At 38.2% G+C, this 21,979-nt stretch overlaps 5 protein-coding genes across 7 annotated transcripts; 3 read left to right on the forward strand and 2 right to left on the reverse strand.

Moving 5' to 3' along the window:
• Nucleotides 1-308: 308 nt before the first annotated feature.
• Nucleotides 309-11,643, reverse strand: LOC143426817 (calcineurin-binding protein cabin-1). 2 transcript variants are annotated; one of them, XM_076900478.1, is made up of 14 exons: nt 11,475-11,643; nt 9,497-11,040; nt 9,254-9,418; nt 8,991-9,179; nt 8,771-8,914; nt 8,505-8,685; nt 7,040-8,424; nt 6,575-6,950; nt 5,045-6,478; nt 3,235-3,398; nt 2,871-3,138; nt 2,631-2,780; nt 828-2,539; nt 309-642 (listed from the first exon to the last, which is right to left on the reverse strand). In XM_076900478.1, exons 1-13 carry the CDS (start codon nt 11,556-11,558, stop codon nt 851-853), a joined length of 7,773 nt encoding a protein of 2,590 aa, XP_076756593.1. In that variant the 5' UTR covers nt 11,559-11,643; the 3' UTR covers nt 309-642; nt 828-850. The 2 variants fall into 2 exon arrangements, with proteins under 2 accessions (XP_076756593.1, XP_076756592.1); XM_076900477.1 differs by having other exon boundaries at nt 828-2,535; nt 2,627-2,780.
• Nucleotides 3,584-4,969, forward strand: LOC143426822 (inosine-uridine preferring nucleoside hydrolase). The gene is made up of 5 exons (XM_076900491.1): nt 3,584-3,681; nt 3,827-4,022; nt 4,082-4,253; nt 4,331-4,575; nt 4,658-4,969. Exons 1-5 carry the CDS (start codon nt 3,611-3,613, stop codon nt 4,967-4,969), a joined length of 996 nt encoding a protein of 331 aa, XP_076756606.1. The 5' UTR covers nt 3,584-3,610.
• Nucleotides 11,644-11,839: 196 nt separating the features above from the next.
• LOC143426599 (uncharacterized) lies at nt 11,840-13,863 on the forward strand. 2 transcript variants are annotated; one of them, XM_076900171.1, is made up of 5 exons: nt 11,840-12,001; nt 12,122-12,292; nt 13,074-13,223; nt 13,335-13,423; nt 13,530-13,863. In XM_076900171.1, the coding sequence occupies exons 2-5, from the start codon at nt 12,277-12,279 to the stop codon at nt 13,641-13,643; spliced, it is 369 nt and encodes a 122-aa protein (XP_076756286.1). In that variant the 5' UTR covers nt 11,840-12,001; nt 12,122-12,276; the 3' UTR covers nt 13,644-13,863. The 2 variants fall into 2 exon arrangements, with proteins under 2 accessions (XP_076756286.1, XP_076756287.1); XM_076900172.1 differs by having other exon boundaries at nt 11,843-12,001; nt 13,074-13,208.
• Nucleotides 13,864-13,892: 29 nt separating this feature from the next.
• Nup160 (nuclear pore complex protein Nup160) lies at nt 13,893-19,126 on the reverse strand. The gene is made up of 9 exons (XM_076900170.1): nt 18,931-19,126; nt 18,361-18,674; nt 18,147-18,276; nt 17,532-18,058; nt 15,993-17,452; nt 15,201-15,883; nt 14,408-15,111; nt 14,099-14,329; nt 13,893-14,026 (listed from the first exon to the last, which is right to left on the reverse strand). The coding sequence occupies exons 1-9, from the start codon at nt 19,013-19,015 to the stop codon at nt 13,925-13,927; spliced, it is 4,236 nt and encodes a 1,411-aa protein (XP_076756285.1). The 5' UTR covers nt 19,016-19,126; the 3' UTR covers nt 13,893-13,924.
• Nucleotides 19,127-20,193: 1,067 nt separating this feature from the next.
• Nucleotides 20,194-21,764, forward strand: Pont (RuvB-like helicase pontin). Its single transcript, XM_076900745.1, has 3 exons — nt 20,194-20,367; nt 20,435-21,110; nt 21,194-21,764. The coding sequence occupies exons 1-3, from the start codon at nt 20,227-20,229 to the stop codon at nt 21,745-21,747; spliced, it is 1,371 nt and encodes a 456-aa protein (XP_076756860.1). The 5' UTR covers nt 20,194-20,226; the 3' UTR covers nt 21,748-21,764.
• The last annotated feature ends 215 nt before the right edge of the window (nt 21,765-21,979 follow it).

Consider the following 21,979-nt stretch of genomic DNA (forward strand, 5'->3'; position numbering starts at 1 on the left):
TTTACAAGTTTAAAGAAAGATTATTTTCTTATTCTTATTTGATAGAAATAACCAATATTACACTATACTGTACGTATGTATGTATGTATATGTATGTAATCTTTTTTAATGAAAGATATTTTTATAAATAATTAATTAGAAAATGTACAGGGATATCGCTAATATCTAATTACACGCGTCTGTTTGTTTTATACATACAAACAAAAATGTATCTGTTGCTGAATGTACATATATGTAGAAAAATAATGTATTATTTTATTAATATGCAAAAACATTCCCCTGGAATTATTGTGAAACAATATTTGTCATTATGTTGCTATCTCGATCGTAACCAGAACCTCGCAGAATTGTGATATACAAGCATTGCCATCCTGAGAAGTATCTAACTTGCGAGAAGTTAAATTTTCACTACTTTTTCCATAGAATACAGTTTTTTTTCTTTCTTTTTTCTTTTATGTACTATAAATACTTTATGGTACGAACCTCATCTTCAATTATTTTCATATAATCTAGAGAATATGTCTATCATTATCTATTTTTATGTGTGATAATTAAATCGTTTGTATAGAATGATTCCATTAGGCACAGAAGTGAGAAGGCTAGCGATCTATTTCAGTCATTCTTGATGGAAATGAAACTACGCTGCAATGACGTTAGAAAATATTACTCGCATACCATGTGTCGTACCGTATCGTTTATAGATCACGACTACAAATTGTGGATGACAATAGTGTTCAATATGAATGATACATCAATGAAAATAATTCGGGCACGCGATGCGAAAGTAACGAAGAAGAAAGAAAAAAAAAAAAAGATAAAACACCAACCAAGTGTTATCGTGGTGGACATTTTAATCGTCTAATGTTATAATCTCAACACTGTCGTTGGTAGATTTTTCTATTTTTTTGCTAGAAACGTTACTTGATTTCCCCCTTTGTAAATCGTATATAGATTTGCACTCCGCGTTGGATGGCCTCAAGGATTCTGACCCCTTTTGCGTAATCACACTCACACCTGAGGACAAGTTTTTCGCATAATCCATAGCCGATTTCATTTGCTGAGGTTTTTGCTGAGGTATGATCTCTAAATGCGAATGCTGCTTCAGTTGGGAGAAGATAGCCTCCACCGAGTTTCCTTGAGAATACGAATTTGGCAAAGAACTAGTAATATCCATCGAGATTGGTTTCGTTTTGGTACTACAAGACTTTTTGTAATTAGAGTATTTTGTATTCGGAGCTCTCAAGTTGCCCTGAGGATTTACCGGACTCACGGAAATCCCACTAAGTTCTGGCGGTATATACGGTGGTTGTGGCATCGACGAGTTTCCAGGTATCGAATTCAATATGTTCGAGTAGGTACCCGCTAACGAGGGCATCATTTTAGTTGGTTTCGTTTTTCTACCGGGATTGTGCACGTTTGGCTGCGTGTATGGTCTTTGTGAATTTTTCTTCGATAACAATTTATGTTGCAACGACGTTCCCGAATGAGAAGCAGGCACGCTCATAGGCACCGTTTGTTTCATGCCTATCGGTGGACTAATCGCTGTGTGAGCAACTTGAGGAACCACGGATGGGTTCGTCGTAACGTTGCTTTTTAAAGCTGGATGCGATAGGGAGGGATTGTGCGCCGGTTGAGGCTCGGTCAGCGATTTAGAGACCCGAATTTGGGGCGCGCTTATTTGCTTCGGTGGGCTAGTTTTTACGTGCGTGGGGACAATGGATGGCTTCAGCAGAGAGACTTGCGTGGTCGGTGGTTGTAAGAGAGGCTTCGACGGCTGCGACATTTGCAGAGCCTTTGGCAGTTGAACCGATAGAGAGTCATTCTGCGGACTTGGTTTCGACGGCTTACTTTTTGGGGGTACTGGTACCGGAGTTATCGATATACTAGGTCTGTCTTTAGTCATCGACGCAGTGGTGGTATTCGTGGTCTTTGCCGTGGCTGCTTGCTGATACATGGGCGTAGGGCGTGCAGTCGTCGCGGTAGTGTTACTTAAACTCAACAGCTGTTGCACCGTCAGGTTGTTCAAGTTACCCAAGTTGCTCATACTGGAAGCAACGTTCATATTAGAGCTGGAAGTACTCATTGTGGGCACGCTGCTGATATTAGGTACGGTGGCCATTGTATTACTTAATCCACCGGTTAGACTCGACAGCGAAGATAGATTGTTTTGGTACTGCCGGAAGATGTCTTGATAATTTCCCATTTGGTTCAAGTAATTCATAGCCGACAAGGGATCCATCATGCTACTACTTAAACCGCTGGTTAACAAAGCGGACAATATATTCGGATCGACCATCGGATGCATGAAATAGGGATTCATTAATGAACGATTCCCCGACGGGCCCATGTAATTGGCGAAATTAGCTTTCGCGTTGAACTGATTCATCGTGTTACTCTGCTGCATCGCTTGTAGATATTTATTTACATTGGGTGGCCGTCCCCTCGGTCGGCCAGTAGACGATAGATTTTTATACGGTTTTCGGCTTTGAGATGACGACTGCGGTGACGTAGAACTAACTTGAGGTTGAGATGTAACTACCTGTACGTCGCATCGAAGATTAAATTTTAATTGATAGGTCAAACGCGAGGAGTTAAAAAAGAAGAAGAAGCGGGTGTATAATAGAACTCACAGGAATCGGAGATGTAGTTCGAGGTTGTGCTTGATTATTCTCTGTAGAAGGTTTGTCGAAGGTGGAGAAGAGCTTACTCAACGCTTTGCGATTGTAATTATAATCGGTACAATATTTCGTGGCAATCTCCAAAACATTCCCCTCTAAATTCTGTTAAAGAAGAATCGAAACGATTAAGTGAAATAATTGTACGACTCACAATCAGAAAGCTCGCTATTGCGGTTGGAAATACAAACTTACTTTATTGCCCGTATACGTTTTATACGTGTCTACCAGCAAGGAAGCGAGCGTTTGTATAGTTTGTTCTTTACCTTGAAAGCTTTTTAAGGCTTTCTGGTAAACCCAATACGTGTCGAGAAGTACTTGATTTCTGGCGTCCGCGTTCTTGTTTGACGCAGGATCAGAAGTGTTCGCTCCCATTGATTGCACTTTAGTTCTGAGAGATTGTAAGCAGAGAGTCAATGCTTGACGGGACAATTGTTCTCTTTCTGAGTCGCGCAAATATTTTCTGAGGAGGCAATGTAAAAGTTTAGAAAAAATGGATTAAATATTCATATGAAAATTACTACATAGAGAATAGCATGTCTTTATATTTAAAATATACTTGTCTGATTCTGGAATCTTTCCAAGTTGCACGCTCAATTGCATTAACAACCGGCCATCGTTTGTCTCTTTAAGCACTTGCATTAATAACGTCACGCATCGAGACATGTGAAATGCGAAACTTCCTGCTCTATCCACTTCTCTATTGGGTATATGCCAAACACCCTAAAAAGAGATAAGCGCTTACTTTATCTTCGATATATTCAGATAAGGAAATTGAATGCCACGGATAGTAACGAAACTAAATCATAAAAGTAGCAGCTGTGTGACTGCAAGTTAAATAGTACGTATGTAAACCCATTGTGTGTAAATTTATCGTCATAATTCACATCACTGTTTTTACGCAGATTATATTTTTATTTTCTTGGGAAGAAACCATGAAGATGGATATACTTCTTTGCAAACTCTCTGCTGCGATTCTTGTTTGTTTGATGCTATACAGTATCAGGTAAAATAAACTAAAATACATTTAACAACTTATAGCCAGTATCTGTTAGTTACATCTTGAGCTTTTGTATAAACTTTCTATTAATTCTTCTGTGTAGCATCTAAACATATTGCGACGAAAGAATTTGTTATTCAAATTTTGCCAGGTCTGCCACTGGTTTGGAAAAAGTTATAATAGATACAGATGCTGGAGCAGATGACGCGATAGCTATACTTTTAACTCTCAAATCTGAAGAAACGGGATTCAAAGTGATAGCAATTACTTGTTCCTATGGAAACACGTACCTAGAAAATGTGGTTACTAACGTTCTTAAAATTTTAACAGTCGCCAACAGGAGTGATGTACGTAAGTGTTTTACTTAGGCATTTACTCGAAATAAAGTGTCGCGTATATTCTACAGATACCCGTGTATAGAGGTGCTCAAAAAGCGTTAATAAAAGAATACAAAGTTAGCCATTACTTTGGAGTGGATGGCCTTGGAGACTTTAATTTTACCCAGGAAATCACTGCCAAAGTGGACAAAAGCAAACATGCAGCTGTAGCTCTGGTAGACTTAGTGAAACAATATCCAGGTGACCGATTGCTCGAATTAATTAACATGGAACAAGTCGAGATGTTGTCTTAAAGTGACGTCTATTCAAATTTCTAGACGAAATAACTTTATTGAGCATCGGTCCATCAACAAATGTTGCTACAGCGATCGCATTGGAGCCTTCATTTTTGAAGCGCTTAAAAAATCACATAATATTAGGCGCCAGTGTCTCCGGTGTCGGTAATGTTTTACCTAACGTCGAATACAACTTTTATCAAGATCCAGAAGCCAATTATATCGTAATGAATAAAACCGCGATAAGCGTTTTATTTCCATGGGAGACAGTCAAATCTATATCTTTGGTAATTATTTAAAACACTAAAAAGTATAACAATATATTATGAGAAGGAGATGTAAGTGAAAATGTTACCAATGTTCGAGCAGAATTGGCGGAAATATGTGTTGGGGAAAGTAAACTCTACCATCGTGAATTTCTTAAACAAAGCGGAACGAGTATATTTATCGAAGACTGATGTATGGGACCCTGCAGACGCGATGGCTGCTGCAATTATGTTATGGCCAAAGCTCATAACGAAATCAATAGTCACAAACGTAAGTCCTGTGATCGATGGTCTTGCAAGGGGTTCGGTAACAGTGGATTACACTAATTTAACCGACAGACCAAAAAACGCAAGAATCATACAATCGTTCGACGTGAACGCTTTTCAACAACTGGTATTAGAGAAATTCTCCTAGGCTTTAATAAAGCAATTAAAAAGCTGTATTAAAAAATATGAAATTAATTGTACGAATATAATATAAAATACTTACGCTGAAAAAATTGTTAGTTTTCCTATCAGCAAATAGCCCTTGAAAGCTTTCGCCCGGATAAAATTGACAATTGTAACTGTCCAATAGAAGGTTCCTGCATTTTGTAACATCCTTAGCTGTTTTGTTATTGAAGAAGAAATGCGACAGTCTATAGAACGACTTGTAGTGTTCTGAAAATCTTAAAATGCATTGTTCTAGACCAGCTAAACAATATGTTATCAGAACAGTAACTTCTTCCTCGGTCATATTATCTTCTTTTGTCGGAAACTCTGAATCTTCTTTTTTTTTCTCGGTTTCACTCTCGGCTGTGTCGCTCTCGGTGTCGCTTGAACTGTCGCTGTCAGAGCTATCATCGCTACTGCTCGACTCGTCGCTACTACTTGAACTAGAGTTATTCGTTTCCGTCGTTGTCGTGGTTGTTTGCGTGGTTGTAGTACTTTCTTGGGAACCCCTTCTACTCAAAGTCACTTCCTCTTTCGTAGTACTTGCGAGCTTCTTTTTATCGCTGACAACCTTATCCTTCGCCTCTTTATTATTTATTTGCAAATCTTCGTTCTGTAACCACTTCCCTTCGAACTTTCTCGTATCTTCGTCTTCGGGCGAAGATTGCCGCGTTTCCTGACTAATCTCCATAGCTTGCTTCATGAGGGCGTCCATTAAGTCCTGAACGTTTCCCGACTTTCCTTCGCTTTCAAATCCGGTACCAATCTTCATCGTGTCCGATGTACCTTTTTTACTATCTTCCGATTTTGTTTGCGGCTTCGTTTTTTCGACAACCCTTCTCGCGTTCTTCTTCTGCGATTTCGACTCGTTGCTTTCATCGCTCGATAACACCATAATATCGTCGTTCTTCTCCTTTTGCGAAACCATATCGCAAACTCTCGTTATCACATCATCTATTAAAGCCACAACGTCTTGCATCAGTTGTAAATGAGACACGTTGCCTAATTTTATCTTTTTCACGTTATCTTGCGGTAATTCACCGGGTGATCTCTTACGTGTTTCAGTTTTTCCTTGTTCCGTACGCTGACTCGTTCCAAATCCTTTATTCGTTCTGTCTATTATTTCAATCTCTTCGATGCTATTCGAACGCTGACCAACGGTAATAACTTTTCTCTCTCCTTCGACGGTAAGATCCCCTTCGTTCGCCGAACCTTTATTGTTAGTCAGATAAAGACCTTCCTCCTTACTTTTCTCACTCATCTTCGAAGTGTACTTCATTAACGGGCCTTTAGCACATTTCTCGAGATGAAACTGTAATAACTGTCCCAAAGACTTCTTCAGTGGTTTCCCTTCGTGTTGTTCGAGATACTTCAGTATACTCGCGTGGATTCTATAGTGTACTTCCAACGCTTCGACCGACAGATGCTGCGGAGACTTGTGGCTTATCCTGCGTGGATATTGTGCATTATTGTGATACAATAACTCACTAGCCTGCAATAAATGGTATAAAGCGAATTAAAATCAACGCCACCCTACCAAATTTAAATGTATAAAGAAAAGTCGCGTACGTATTTGCCTGGGAGTTACCTTCGCATAATGTTCTAAATACGTAGGAGGATCTTGATTTTTCTTTTCAGCCACTTTGCCAAGCATGTATTGATAAAGCCACCTTTCATCATGCTGTATCGGTCCGTCTTTAGCACCGATAAATAAATGTGCACAAGCCTGAAAACAGTGATGGGCAATTTCCAACATCTCCTCTTTTCTAGTCTCCAAGACCTCGAACCGTTCCATACTCAACGTGTCGGTCTCCTGTTTCAATAACCGCGAGCAAAATGAATGAACAACGTATGCGAAACTTCCGTATTCCGTCCAAATGATGTGATTGCACGAATCTAACTCGACAGCGTGTCGATAGCTTGACTGAGCCAATTTCGCTTTCGCCAAAAGTTTATCTTCATTTCTAAACAGAAAATAGAGGAACGATATTATCGACACTTGTCTCGTGTCACACGATAATAAAAAATAACTTGAGCTGTAAACTATGCTTACATTGGTTTATTCTTACTTAACCACGTCTCTATTATAGTGGCCGACGACATAGCCAAACCAGTCCAGGAGCTCAATCTTGTTGGGTGAAAACATAAATCCAACATGTAATATCGGATCGCAGCGTACCATTTGGTATTCTTAAAGTAAAAATCTGCCAGCAAGTAGTAAATGTTGGACATACAATGCGGCAAAAGTTTTTGAATGGTTGGCATCGTCTCTCGCTCGCCCATTATATAAGCCATCATTTCGTCGATCACCTGATGCGGATCGCTTTCTGGAGGTATCAACTTTATTATACGTTTAAACAAATCCTCCGTATCTGCGCTAATCGTCAAAGATCTCGGTGAATTAAAATCTGGAATCTGTTTCGGTTTATAAAAATCGAACAATAATTGCGCCCCTTCCCAAGTCACGTCCATCGCATGCACTCCATGATCTTCTATATATTTCGGCCGTGCCTTGTTTACTTTATTGTAATGACCATACAAACAATAAAATATTTGTTCCAAATATGTAGAAACTTTACCCTTAATGCTGGAAAACTGAGGTGTGTCCAGTTTTGGAATAACTAGATTTAAGGTGAAAAATAATAATTTCGCCTCGTTATAGCAACACCACGAGTGCCTTCCCATAAAGTCGTGGCCAATAAATAAAATCATAATGGATGCTGGAACTCCTTCGTCTTCGTCGTCCGATTCCGAGCAATTGGAACTATGCTTATTCTTGTACGACGATTCAGCCTTCGCTCTCTCTTTGTCTTCTTTGTATTGCAAAATATAATGCAATAAGATCCATGGCAAGACGGTCTCAAGTGGCAGCTCCACGGTGGTATCCGATACGTCCAATTGGTTGCAAACAATGTGAACCAAATTTTGTACCAATCTCGTGAGGCGTGCTTCGGGTAAATATTTTACAACGAAGGTGCTCACTTCGATCGTACAAGCTTCTAACTTTTCAAGCGACATTAAAATAGAACTCGTCCATTTCTTCTGTTCAGCTTCGTCCGAAGCGTTTAAATAATTTTGCCACGCTTCGTTCAGACAAGCCTCCGCCCACACGTAACATTCCTCGTATTGTTGAAGTTGCCACAAGCTATCTAATAACATGGATAACTGTTGCACCCTATCGACGATATTATCAGTCACAGATAAAAGTTTGTTTCCTTGCTTCGCGAATTTAAATGTATCTTGCAGTATGTAGGCTAGCTCGGCATACTTCTTTTCCTCGTACAAATTTTGTACCTCTCCTAATTTCTGTCCTCTCTGAATAGACTTAAGTTTCTTCTCCACTATTTTAATACTGATTTCCGAATTACATTTACAATTAGGCAGTTTTAAATAAATATTTTGATTATGTTTCTCCAATTCTTTCATGCGGCTTAACAGCTGAAAATATTTAATAGGAACTTCTGGTTAGGTAAATTAGAAATGATCTTTTTATATGGGTATTGCTTGTAGCTGCTCACCAATTCTAAAGTTTCAATGACAACATCTGTATCTCCTTGGCATAAAAAGATGTTAGCTTTAAGCCATAATACTCTTAGTAATATGAAAATATTCTCTTCATTTAAAATATCCCCTCTGACGCTCGTAAATATTATGTGACCTAATTCCTCGGATGGCATCCCCGTACCAAGCTTATCTAATCTGAAATAGATTATTTAGATTCTAAAATAATTACTTCTCTACTTGAGTGATCTAATAAGAGGCCAAAGTATAAAACAAAGTATACGTTGAAGAGGGTAAGATGTCCGGTTTGTTGCTTAACCACCTATCAGTATGAAGTTCACCGAATAACAAAGTCATTTCGGCATCTAATTTTAAAATATCATTATTTACATTTTCTTCAAATGGCGATAGATGCGGAATGTGTTCCCTGTAAATAATGAAAAGCCATTAGAACATTATATATATATCTTGCAGTACGTTCAATGGATATTTATATATTCTACCTCATGAATGAATACGCTTGCAAATATATTTCCAGCATTCCTTTCAACCATTCTTGATTCCATTTAGTGCATAAAAATTCTGTATATTTTGCTATAATTATCATTAAATTACTTTTACCACTGTGCTCATTAATGAACATATTTACATCAGCTATTTCAGATTCTGTACCGAAATAACTTTCTGGTTGACTGTAGAAGGGAAAGAGTTAATTATTGCAACAGTTTATGTCAGATGTTCATGAAAAGACGTTCAAAGTAATTACCCTGTATCTGGACTTGGTGACTTTGAACTTTCAAAACTTTTAACTGTTTCCATGGTATTACTGTTATTCTCTTGATTAGCAAATAGCTGATATAAATCCATTGTATCCATAGAATCGTCAATATTTTTGGAAGGATCGTCTTTGGTTAATTTTACTGTGTCTGGCCTGAAATATTCAATGATACAACACTGATATTATATCGGAGAAACAAGTTACATGAAATTACAAAAATGTTACGCGTACAATAATGTACTGGGAAATATCCTTCTGAGAGTCCCTTCTAATTGGACGTCATCTCTTTCAGCCTCTCTTCTATTCGAACTTCTTACTCTTGCTGAACGCCTCATGCTGTTACAGCTCCAGGCCCACTGCTGCAAGAAGCATAGAGCGCTTCTTCTTCGCTTTTTCACCTTTTGCACTTCCTCTTTCCCCTCAATTTTTTCATTTAATTTTTCTTCCATATTACACAGTGCCTTATCTTCTTTTTTTAGACTCTTCTCATCATTGGACTTGTTACTATCTTTATCGCTGATATTATCATTTTGCGCTTCATTGCCAGATTCATCTATTATTTTGTTCAACTGTAATTTCTCTCCATTTTCGTCCACTTCAAAATTATTTTGCTCGTCTAAATCATTCTTTACCTGGATCTGATCTTCAAACTGTGCAGCGTCTGTATCCGAGATTCTCAGAGGATCTTGATCTTCTATTATTTGTACGTCGGTGGAGCATGATTTTTTATCATCTTCCATTTCGATGTCCATCATAGATTCAGTAACACCGCACACTGGATTCTCGTCAGATATATCGAACGGGGAATTCGCTTCGTCTATATCCATTTTCATCGACTTTTCGATATCATTTTCTTTCTTTGGTGCAACATTATTTTGTGGCACATCTTGATCGAGATTACCATCACTATTTCCCGAGATGTTCATTTCGGTACTTGCTCTAGATGTTTCCTCGGGTGTCTGAACCGTTAAATTAATTCTACTGACGAAACTTAAATCATTTTCTGTAATGTATCGGTGCATATCCAGTAGGGATTCTCCCAAATCTAACCAGGTAAAACTTTTTATAGGTTTCCTCAATGTTAAGTCTGGCAACGGTTTGGGACAAAATTCTACTCTACATGTTTCTGCCCATTTTGTCGCGATACCCTGCGCTTCTGCTATCAACTTGTCTCCTATAACGTGATCATATTCAGTACACAATGGTGGATCTAATTGCCAGTCGCTGTTATATAATTTATAGCATTCTTCAAGGCATGGAATGTCTTTAAATATCTTATCACGGAAAGCTAAACCTTTCACGTAATATGGGTCACGTTCTAACGCCATAGAAATGTATAAAAGACAATTCATGTAGTCGGGCACTGCGTATAAAGCAGTTATCATGTTGTCTAAACACGGCCAGTGGTTCGCGTTGCATTTTAAACCTTGCTTAAATGACGAACATGCCAATTCCAAGTTACAAATTTTCATAGCTAATGTACCCAATCTGTACCACAATGTTACGTCCGTATCATCTAAATTAGCTGCTTCCCAGTAATTTTCTATGGCATCATCATAATTTTCCAATGCTGTTTGAATACCTCCGATATTTTTGAAACAAGAATACTTTAGCGATAACATCGGCCTAGATCTACCATCAGGTATCTCAGGTTTCTCAACCTCATCCAATAGTTCAGTTTCTAAAAGATCTTTAAAAATATTCAACGCGTCTTCTTGCTTGTTCTCTTTCAACAATACTAAGGCTTTGTTATATTCCGTTAGAGCTATTTGTTCCTGCAACCAAACACAGAAGAAACGCATTAGTCTTTTCACCCCTCAATCTAGCATATGTCATAAAATAGCGAATAACAAATTCTCTAGCCAGTTTCTATCGAGTAGTGAAATTGAAAGAGAGAAAACAATTTAAAGGAATTGCGTACGGGTGATATCTAATCAAATAGCGCGTTTATCGATTGTAAAATGATTGGTGTAACAAACTGTTTCGAAATAAAAAATAATTGCTCGTACTAAACCATTCGAACGAGACACAAATTATTTCGAACAGTTCTTGTAACTCGCTGTCACATGGCTTTTTTGTATTATTTAACGTAAAATGTGTACAATATACTTTAGAGTGGAAATCGTTTAGCTGGATTTTCGTAGAATTGGACAAGTGTTGAAAGGTTAAGTTGTCTAAGAAGCGAAGAATTAACAGTGTTGACACGTACTTGAGCTTCCTTCGTGATCGTCGGCACATCCTCTTCTTCGCTTTCTTCGCTAGATTCCTCGTTCAACGCCGATATCTTGATCATTTTCAAGATTTCTTTTAAATAGCCAGACTTATGTATAAAACATCAACAAATCAACCGGTTTTTTTTAGCGCCGCCATGCTACTAAGCGTACAACGTGCTGATTTGTATGTACATATTTGTACAGGGTGTCCGAAAGGTACGTATTCGCCTTTTCCATATTTTTCACAATTTTCAACCATCCTCTACGAGAAGGTAATTTGCGCATTCGTGTATGCCATACGCGTACAGTACGCGGTTCATTCGAATCGGATTGACACATTGAAATTATTGTTTAAACACCCTGTATATCGCGTTATCTATAAACTTGACGATAGTTCTACAGACACGTTTCGTGCATATTGCAATGTCTATTCTCGTATTGTATTAACAATTTAGTAATCGTTTCGCTTGATTTATTTAGGATTTTTAAGTCTAATGGCTGGCGTTTATAAAAATTTTGCTACGTAAGTGGTGTACCGATCGCACGACGCGATTTAGTGATCGCTCTTCCTTCTACTTTACCTTAATTACCTTATTTTGTATTATTAACAGAATTGAGATTTACTTTTCTTCATTCGTTTCAGGTTGAAGCCGTAAATGCAGTAAGTACAATTTTCTTGCGAGAAACAAGCATAAAGATTAGATTAAAAGGAATGAATTTCGGTGATATTTAAAAAAGACATACCATCAAGAGATATAATCAAAGCATTGACTGAACTATTGAACTTAGCATGCAACAATGTTCATGATACGGGGTAAGTGTTATCGAAGCATATTATTGTACGGTATTCGTTTGTGAGTTAATAAATTAGTAGTAAATATATATATATATATATGTAATAAATAAACGTAACTAAACACGAATTAAACGTAAAATCTAGCGAATACATGCGATATTAATAATAGAAATATAGATATGCTTAACAAGAAATTGAATATAAAAAAATTCTATACGTAGAAATACCAGCTTGTAGAAATTTCATTGAACTATGATCACAATACATTCATGTGAATACATTTTTCTGTATAAATTGTATAAAAATTTTTTATTCTATAGTGGACAGATGATAGTTACTATAAATTCTTAACATTTTAGCTGCTAAATTAGTAATAGTGTACGCACACATACGCGCACACGCTCACGCACGCACGCACACACACACACACACATATATATATAGATGTATGTATGCATGATAAAATAATATAAAAAACATAGTAACAAATGAAAATAGAAGTAAGTATTCTTAGAGAAGTATGAATTTTTCTAAAGCTTGTACTGTACATATAGTAATTCTTTTTCTCGGATATGTTCTATTAAAATTTAGGATATATAATAATTATTACCGTTGGCACTTGTAAACTGTAATATAGTCAATGGTCTTTCTTTGCCGTCCGTATATCTCGAGATACAGCTATTGAGTAATAATTGTACAAAACCAAATCCGCTCTCCTCGTTGTATTTACATTAATGTTTTGAGCACGCGAGAATGGGGATTATAAAACTGCTACGATAAGTACTTATGTACATTGTAGGAGACCGATTCGCAGGTGGAGTGCAATCTGTAGACACACAAAGCCTCTTTGATTCTGTGATTGTAACAAACAGAAGTGTTATAAGAAGAATTCGCGTACCCACCTACGAAGTATACAGAGCTTATTGGCGTAATGGTGAGATATCTCTCGGTAGGATGAAAGTTAATAAATTCCTTGTGTTATATTTGTACACAGTCTTATAAATTTCGCTCCCGTATCGAGCGCTTTCGTTACCATAAGTTGTTAAACAATTGTCCTTAGATCCCGAAATACAGAGACATTTTTGGGCAGCATCTTTTCTTCTACCTATCGGAACAATTTTCGTTCTCGCTCTGGTAGTCCTCTTAATGGTAACATTTTCTTTACACGTCCACACGAGTTCGTAACAATCGGATAATTAATCGTTCTAAACGACATTCGGAACTAGTAGTTAATTGAAGTTTACAATTATTTCAGGTTCTGTTTAAAAGATGCCCACAGATGGTCGCTGCGATTGTTGCATCGATCCTTGGCGTTATTATTATATTTACAGCATTGGTATCGGTTAATCACGCTCCGATTTACATTTGATACATTTATATATGTGACTTGCGAATCGGAAAATGCAAACAATGCAAAACTTGATCTTTTCTAGTCTGTTTGAATCATCACAGACAAAGACTGATGTAGAAATTGTTGCATCGTCGGTAGAAACTACACACACACGCGCGCGCACACATACATATTGAATATTTTTATATAATATATGTATACGTATGTACTCTCTTGCAATAGAAAATGGAAAACATTACTTTAACAATCATGTGACTTCCACATCATGTTTTTTTATTATATAAGGGTTTTACTTACTACTAACGATTCTTGTTATTTAATTTCATTTCAATCATATCCTTTGACACCCTTGTCATTTTTTGTACGTAATCGTTTAATGCTTTCTGCAATCTCTTGTAACCCTGGAATTGATATTAACGATTCCATTAATGTTTTTCTAAAAAGTATATTTACGGAATTGAAAAGTTCCATACCTCGGTAAATATAGGATCCTCGCTAACTTCTTTCAATTCGGATAACAATATCTCTAATGTATTATGTGGTAACCACACTGCCGGTGTTACAGCTGTTAAGTGCGTTATAAGACCAAAGTTTTCTTTACCATCGCCCAGGACGGCATTGATATATTCAACCGCTAGATCGCCGGCCTCCAATATTCTGCCGGTGTTCAACATAAGCCGGAGAAGTTCCGCCGCGTTTCGTTTCTACGGTATGTACAAGGAAGTAAAGCTCACTCTTAATTATAAGATTAATACAATTATTTTTTTGTCAGCATTCCTTACCTTATACGACATTAGTAACCACTGAGGTACGAACGCTCCTTCTTGGAGTAACTTTCGGGCGACTGCCTTATGCAATTCACTGGACCCGTCTTTTTCGTGTTTCAGCGTCAAGTATTCCAACAATCTCCAAGCGGTGTTCGTAATATTTGTATTTGACAGGCCAATGTCGAATATATCGTTCTGAATAAGCCAGTCCCATGCATTCGGATCTTCCATCCGGCTCAATCGTGTACATTGCGAGGTCAGACTTTCAAGAACAGAGCACTTGCTCACTTTAAACTCATCGCATAAATGCAAAGCCGTTGTATACAATCCAATTGTTGGTAGAATAATAATCAGCTCCGACGGTCCAGCATGCGAGACAATGTGCAGCTCCGAATTCATTTTCGATACTTTCAATCTTGCATCCACTATATAGTATTCTTTCTTTATGTCGCTCAACTCAAGGACCTCCACTTGTTTCTTTATTTTATAACGTGAAACGTCATCGTCGCTAATACTTCGCCTGGTTTGTGAATCTTCGTAGTCCATCTCCTCCAAATAGCTCTGATCGATCACAGGCCTAACGATCCATCTGTAGACTTCGGAGACAAGGTGTAGTGCATTGATGCAAGCCAACAAACACTGTGCTTGCTTCGACACAATTAAAACGGATTGAGATTCTTGACTCAAACGCATGGCTTGCTCGTACATCACGGACGCGGCTGTGAAAGAGAACAAACAATTTTTACACGCCTGATATTCGATCGATCTATCTTGCTATCTTCTACCGGATGCATCAAACTAGTACTACCTTTCCGCATATTTCCTTTGTTTATGTGAAAGCTGTACAAGAAATTGTAGTAATTATTTTCCATGAGGTCCACACTCCTGGCTCTACCCTCCACTATCCTTTCCAAATCCTCGTACATATCGACATACGGAAACGAAATTAAATCTATCAATTTCTTTCGCTCGAACAAAGTCACTACCAATTGTCTCAAACAGTCTACTCTACGCGCAGCGTCTGGATTCGAATTCAAACAATTGTAAGCTTTTATGTGATGTCCCAGGTTCAAGTGTTGCATAAATATTATCGAATGAAGCGTTGGCAAGTTCGGATCGTCTTTATCGGCCATCAGAATGGCTGTTTCAGCCAATTCTATGATACAATCGGATGCATTGTGCTCTTCGAATAATTTGATAACTTTTAAGTAATACTGAATTAATGAACTGTTTTCGGACAGTACGCTGGATTCAAGTAGAGCATCGGCTAGAAACTCATCCGTCAAAATTCCACTGGAGGCTCGGAGAAAGTGATCGCAGGCTTTCTGGGCTTCTCCCATTTCGAGCAACGCGACCGCTAATATAAATTTCCTCGATGCACTGTTCCACTCGCACCACATATTCAAGAGCCTCACGTATTCTTGAACCAATAAAAATTGACAGCTAGAGAGCAACCATTCAGGGAAAATGAAATTTCCCGATCGTGGCCATCTAATTGAATTTCGTTAAGGAAGCAGAGAAACATTTGCAGAAGAATATATATATACATAGACACACACACACACACACACACGAATTGACAATTTTTATGAAAGGATACATGAGTTGCGCGATAAGCATAACATGCGTTAACATGCCGTAATGCCAAGGGATCAAAGTATTCGCATCCAAATTTGTATGAGCCATCAAATGATGAGCGTGTTTCGCACCGCAGTTCTCTATGAATAACTCTAGCAATGATAAAGATCGACACTGTCTGAATCCTGTGCTTGTTCTCGAATCAATCAGCTTTAATAATGCTAAGCGTTGAACGCTAGTATCTAATAGCGACTGCACAGGCAATGGTAAAGCTGTAGATTCGCATATCCACGTCAGAACGTGATAAGCCTGCGTTAATACCACTGTCCTGGGTGCTAACGATGATTTTATGGAATGTAGCGATCGTGAATCGAACAGTTCGGGCCGTAACAGTATCATTTGTTGCAGAATTAACAGATTCCTGCAGATCGTGAACCTCAATTGGGATATCTGTGCTACGCTTTTCGATATCGCGGATACACCCAAGTGACTACCGAAAAAGTGATTTATATTGAGTAAGAGCCTCGAAGCATCGTGATCTTCGTCGTTAAGCTGTAACTTGTTCGGCTGGCCAAGATCGTATGTCAATGCTTCCAGAAGCATCGCCATAGCACTGGATATATCTCTGATATTCGATAATCTGTGACAGCTAGGATGATTTGTAATGAAATCGCTAATCGGTTCTTCCGATTCCAACATCAACTTTGATAGTAGATCGTCGATAATAATATCCGGACTTTTCAAGTGGTATAGTTCTCTTTTTATCGCAGTTTTCGTTTCCTCGGACAATTGCTCTTCCAGTAACACCAATGCCGACATCAGTGTGATAAGATCTTGACAGATATCTTCGTCTTGCGATAACACTGGCGTCGTTTTGAATAGCAACGTATACGATTTTTCATTACAAAACATTAGGTATTCCAATGCTTCCATTGGTCTCAAGAGGGAGAAAGACGATTTTTTAAGTAAAACTACTCCATAAACGTTGGTCAGCAATAACAATCCCACTGGTCTTGTACTGTTCGCATGATACTGAATAACGCAGGAATAGAATTTCGACCAGCAACGATTAGCGATTTCCAAATAATCTTCGTCCATAAGCTCGTAGTCCATGATCTCTGCCTGTATCTCCGATTCTACCGCGATGCACACACGTTCTTTCAGTTCAGCGGGAGAAAGGATTTTGTCTTCCATGTAATTGGATCTTCGGTATATGTTCAACGCTTTTGTTATATCTGCAAATGAAAACTGTCCGGGATGAAAAATATAATTGATGTACGCTTGTCTTGGATCAGTATCAGCATCGTTAAGAATATAATCTCTATCTGGTGTTTGCTCGAGGGCTGCTGCTTCCCATTCAGAATTAACGCGTGTACCGCTCAATGCTAATTGAGTGTGCGTCACTTCAACTGTATCCATGTCGGTGGTTCTCCAGACTGCCCACAATCGAGTAGTTGTAAACGAAAAGTCGACTAAATGTTGCTGAAAAGATACATGGAAATGTTACTTCCAACTATGAGGAGTATAATAGGAAATTGAAACAAACACGAATAGTACGTACATCTTGTGCAAATCTGGTGCACAATCGAACAAATTTAAACATGCCATTATCTTGAATCGGCTTTAGAATGCTAAATTCACATCTGGTGCTAAATTTTAGAAAGGTACCCAAGTATAATTCATTATTAGGACCTAACGTTTTCCTTAGTATATGACCCTGTGCCCCCTGTGATGCGATACGATTATCAATCGCTGCGTCGGTAACGGCCACGCATTGCGCTTTATTGCAAGACCACATACGGATATTACCCTCGCGACACAATGCGAACAGATATGTATCGATCCCATAACTATGTATAGTTAATGACATAGCCACGTGAGCTTCCGAAGTACGTCCTCTGAAAGCAGTTGCTATGCCACTAAGAAATCTTGGTACCATCGAATCTTCTTTTAGTTCACTGGTATGTACAAGACCAGTTTTAGTGTCTAGCCTTACGAGAAGTATAGTTCCAGAATTATAAGCAAATGCAAACAGCGCTTCTTGCGGTGGAATAAACCACGATGCAGCTGCATGAGGAACCGGAGAATCTGTAAAAAAAGTCAATGTAATTTCAAATTAATCAATGTATCCAATGGGCAAAATTTCTTTCTTCAATTTCATCAGAAAATTGCTAACTTGTAGTTCCTGCATTTGTAATGACATGAAACATATGGGGGTCTTCATTTGCTTTTTTCACATTTTGTGCAGACGCTTCGCTAAAAATTGATTGTACACCTAAATCTTTGTATGTACTTAGCGAATGTTCCTGGAAGATAGTGATTCATCAAAATTTAATATCTGCAGCCTTGGTAAACTTTTTACAAATCGTTCTTAACAAATATATACTCACATTTTTATGAATTCTTTCAGGATGAGGAAACGATAGCTTATGAACGCTAGAAACGGTTGCTATTAATATAATAACAGAATTAACCGTTTCGTGTATAGAAATGCCATCCAAAATAGGTGTATCTGTAAACTTGTATCTTACTCTACAGTTAGCCAAATTAATGTCTAGACTATGTTCAACCAACTCGAGTACATCGTGGGATATACGCCAATAAATGAATCTATTGCGTGTAAAGTATTTTGAGCAATCGCTGTACGAATAGCCACCCGCTCTCTTTGGGACTTTTATATCCTGTAAGGTACTTTGACTTCCACCTGTTCAATGAATCAAGAAAGATTAATTATAACATACAATCAGTTTTCATTAAGGAAAGAGTCGTGAAGTAGGAAAAGTAGGGTTAGAAATTATTGTACACAAAGTCTGAAATGCTACTTTCGAAGCAATATCGAATGATGTTTCCGTAAAAGATAAATAATCACGCCTACGGCAAGTAAAACAGAAATGATCGTGAATAAGTTTTAAAACGATAGCCTCGTTCGTCCGGTAAAAGTAGAGGTTATGATCACCTACCCGTGTTCAATGTAATTTCGTTCCACTTATCCGGTACAGTTTGATCAGGCACAACTTCTCGGTATCCCAAAGGAAATTCTTCCATTTTTTTTTACTTTATTTCTGGACGAATACTGTGTCAATTATACTTTTAAATTACATCACAATGCGGCTCGAAATTTTAGCGGGCATCGAACGTTGGTGTCACGCTTCACGTTTCGCGCTATACCGTACACGATAGTGGCGCCATCTCTGTGAAAAGTGCTCAAACTGCTCGCTCAGCGTTATCGACAGCGAAGTGAACTACTTACCGACTAGTGGCGCCATCTCTGTGGCGAGCGTGGAAACTACTTACCGACTAGTGGCGCCATCTCTGTAGCGAGCGCGGAAACTATTCGACGAGTAGTTTCAGCACTCGCCACAGAGATGGCGCCACCAGTCGGTAAGTAGTTCACTTCGCTGTCGATAACGCTGAGCGAACAGTTTGAGCACTTTTCACAGAGATGGCGCCACGGGTTCTAGAATACAGTCGGTATCATCTGTCTCACTCTTTCCTATAACTTTCATATATCTCTTTCTCTCTCTTACCTCTAAAGCGGGAAATATACAAGAAATTGTAATAAAACTAGTGAGGTATATAAGAAAATACAATGAAATTACTAAAATATACAATATATTATAATAAAATTACTGAAATATACGAGAACTTATAATAAAACTATTGAAACATAAAAGAAATGAGAATAAAAAAAGCAAAAGGGGGGTCATCGTCACACCTAGGGCCGGGAGGATTAATTCAAACACCGTTCAAATTAATGGAAACTTTTAAATTATATGAAGCCTTGCTCAAATATTTTCCCAGGTGTATCGGACCCGGTAATATCATTCTCAAAATCTGCTTATATAGGAATCGACTAGCAATGCGAGTACTTTTGAGAAACCGATACGTATGTAAGGCATCTATCGTTGGGAACCTGAATTAAAAGCCTCGTGAAAGTGTTTCACAAGTCAACGAATTAGTACATCGTTTTTATCTACCGTCTAGGTTTATTCTGTACAGTTTACGAAGTATTATTCTACAAATTTTTATTCAATTCAGTCAGTTTTTCATTTATTCTCTTCTAATTCAACAGAAAACCGACACAAGCTCGTCGTAGGTTAGCTTTTTGAAACTGCGTTTCCATGACGACTGAACATGGTGGGGGTAGAAGTTGTATCAATCAAACAAATGCTCCCATGCTGCTAGGTACGTACGCAGAGAGACAACGTGTTTTTGGCGTTGATAGTAAAACTGAAGATTAAAGAAGCGTAGAAACTATGAAGATCGAAGAGGTAAAGAGTACTGCAAAGACTCAGAGAATTTCAGCTCATACGCATATTAGAGGCCTGGGCCTTGACGAAAATGGAGTGGCGATACAGAGCGCAGCAGGTCTTGTTGGGCAGGAACTGGCACGTGAGGTTAGAATCACTCCTGCGTTAATAAGTAGAACTATTATGCAAATGATAATTGCTCGACGTGTTTCAGGCTGCCGGGATAGTGGTTGATATGATCAAATCGAAAAAAATGGCTGGCAGAGCTGTACTATTAGCTGGACCACCGGGTACTGGAAAAACTGCAATCGCCCTGGCCATTGCTCAGGAACTGGGCAACAAAGTTCCGTTCTGTCCTATGGTAGGCTCGGAAGTGTACAGTTCCGAGATTAAAAAGACAGAGGTTTTAATGGAAAACTTCAGAAGAGCCATCGGCCTTAGAATCAAAGAGACCAAGGAGGTATACGAAGGGGAAGTTACAGAGTTAACTCCGGTCGAGACAGAGAATCCGATGGGTGGATACGGGAAAACAGTGTCGCACGTAATCATTGGATTAAAAACTGCCAAAGGTACCAAGCAACTGAAATTGGACCCATCTATATACGAGTCGTTGCAAAAGGAGAAGGTAGAGACGGGAGATGTAATCTATATCGAGGCAAACAGCGGTGCTGTAAAAAGACAAGGTAGAAGCGATAACTTTGCTACCGAATTTGACTTGGAAGCGGAAGAATATGTACCATTACCAAAGGGTGATGTTCACAAGAAGAAGGAGGTCATTCAAGATGTAACGTTACATGATCTAGATATTGCCAACGCGAAACCGCAAGGTGGACAAGACGTTATGTCTATGATGGGCCAGTTATTGAAACCTAAAAAGACAGAAATTACAGGTGAACTTATTTGAAATTATTAAACAGATAATACAAATTACCTAATTTAAAAAATGAAAGTAAATCAAAATTGTTTGTTGCAGATAAACTGCGTAAAGAAATTAATAAAGTAGTAAATAAGTTCATCGACCAAGGGATCGCGGAATTAGTACCCGGTGTTTTACTTATAGATGAGGTACACATGTTAGATATAGAGACGTTTACGTATCTTCATCGTGCGCTGGAAAGCGCGATTGCTCCGATTGTTATTTTTGCAACGAATCGAGGACGTTGCATAATTAGAGGAACGGAGGACATAATATCTCCACATGGAATACCGCTTGATCTCTTAGACAGGTTGCTGATTATTCGTACGCTTCCGTATTCTAGATCGGAAATAGAACAAATAGTCAAGTTAAGAGCCTCGACGGAAGGATTACAAATCGAAGACGATGCTTTGTCAGCTCTCGGTGAATTAGGTACGAAAACTACGCTCAGATATGTAGTTCAGCTATTAACTCCCGCGGCGTTAACGGCAAAAGTAAATGAAAGGTCAGTCATTAAAAAGGAAGACATCGAAGAAGTTGGATCGCTGTTTTTGGATGCAAAATCATCTGCTAAAATTCTTACTCAGAATCAAGATAAATATATGAAATAAACACAGTTGTTGATTACTTGACTTGCTGTTTTTTTTTCTTCTTTCTTTCTTTCTTGACTATGTTTTTCGATATAGTAAATATAAATTATCTATAGAATAGTGTAATTTTGCACAACTAGCATGGCTAATCTCTTTTGTAAATAAAGTTCGATCGATACAGAATGCAAACATCAACCTTTTTCTCTTCTTTTTCTTTCGACTGTTATTCCTGTTCGAATACGGAATTGCAAAA

This window comes from Xylocopa sonorina, chromosome 9, assembly GCF_050948175.1.
Source record: "Xylocopa sonorina isolate GNS202 chromosome 9, iyXylSono1_principal, whole genome shotgun sequence".
Taxonomy (NCBI): domain Eukaryota; kingdom Metazoa; phylum Arthropoda; class Insecta; order Hymenoptera; family Apidae; genus Xylocopa; species Xylocopa sonorina.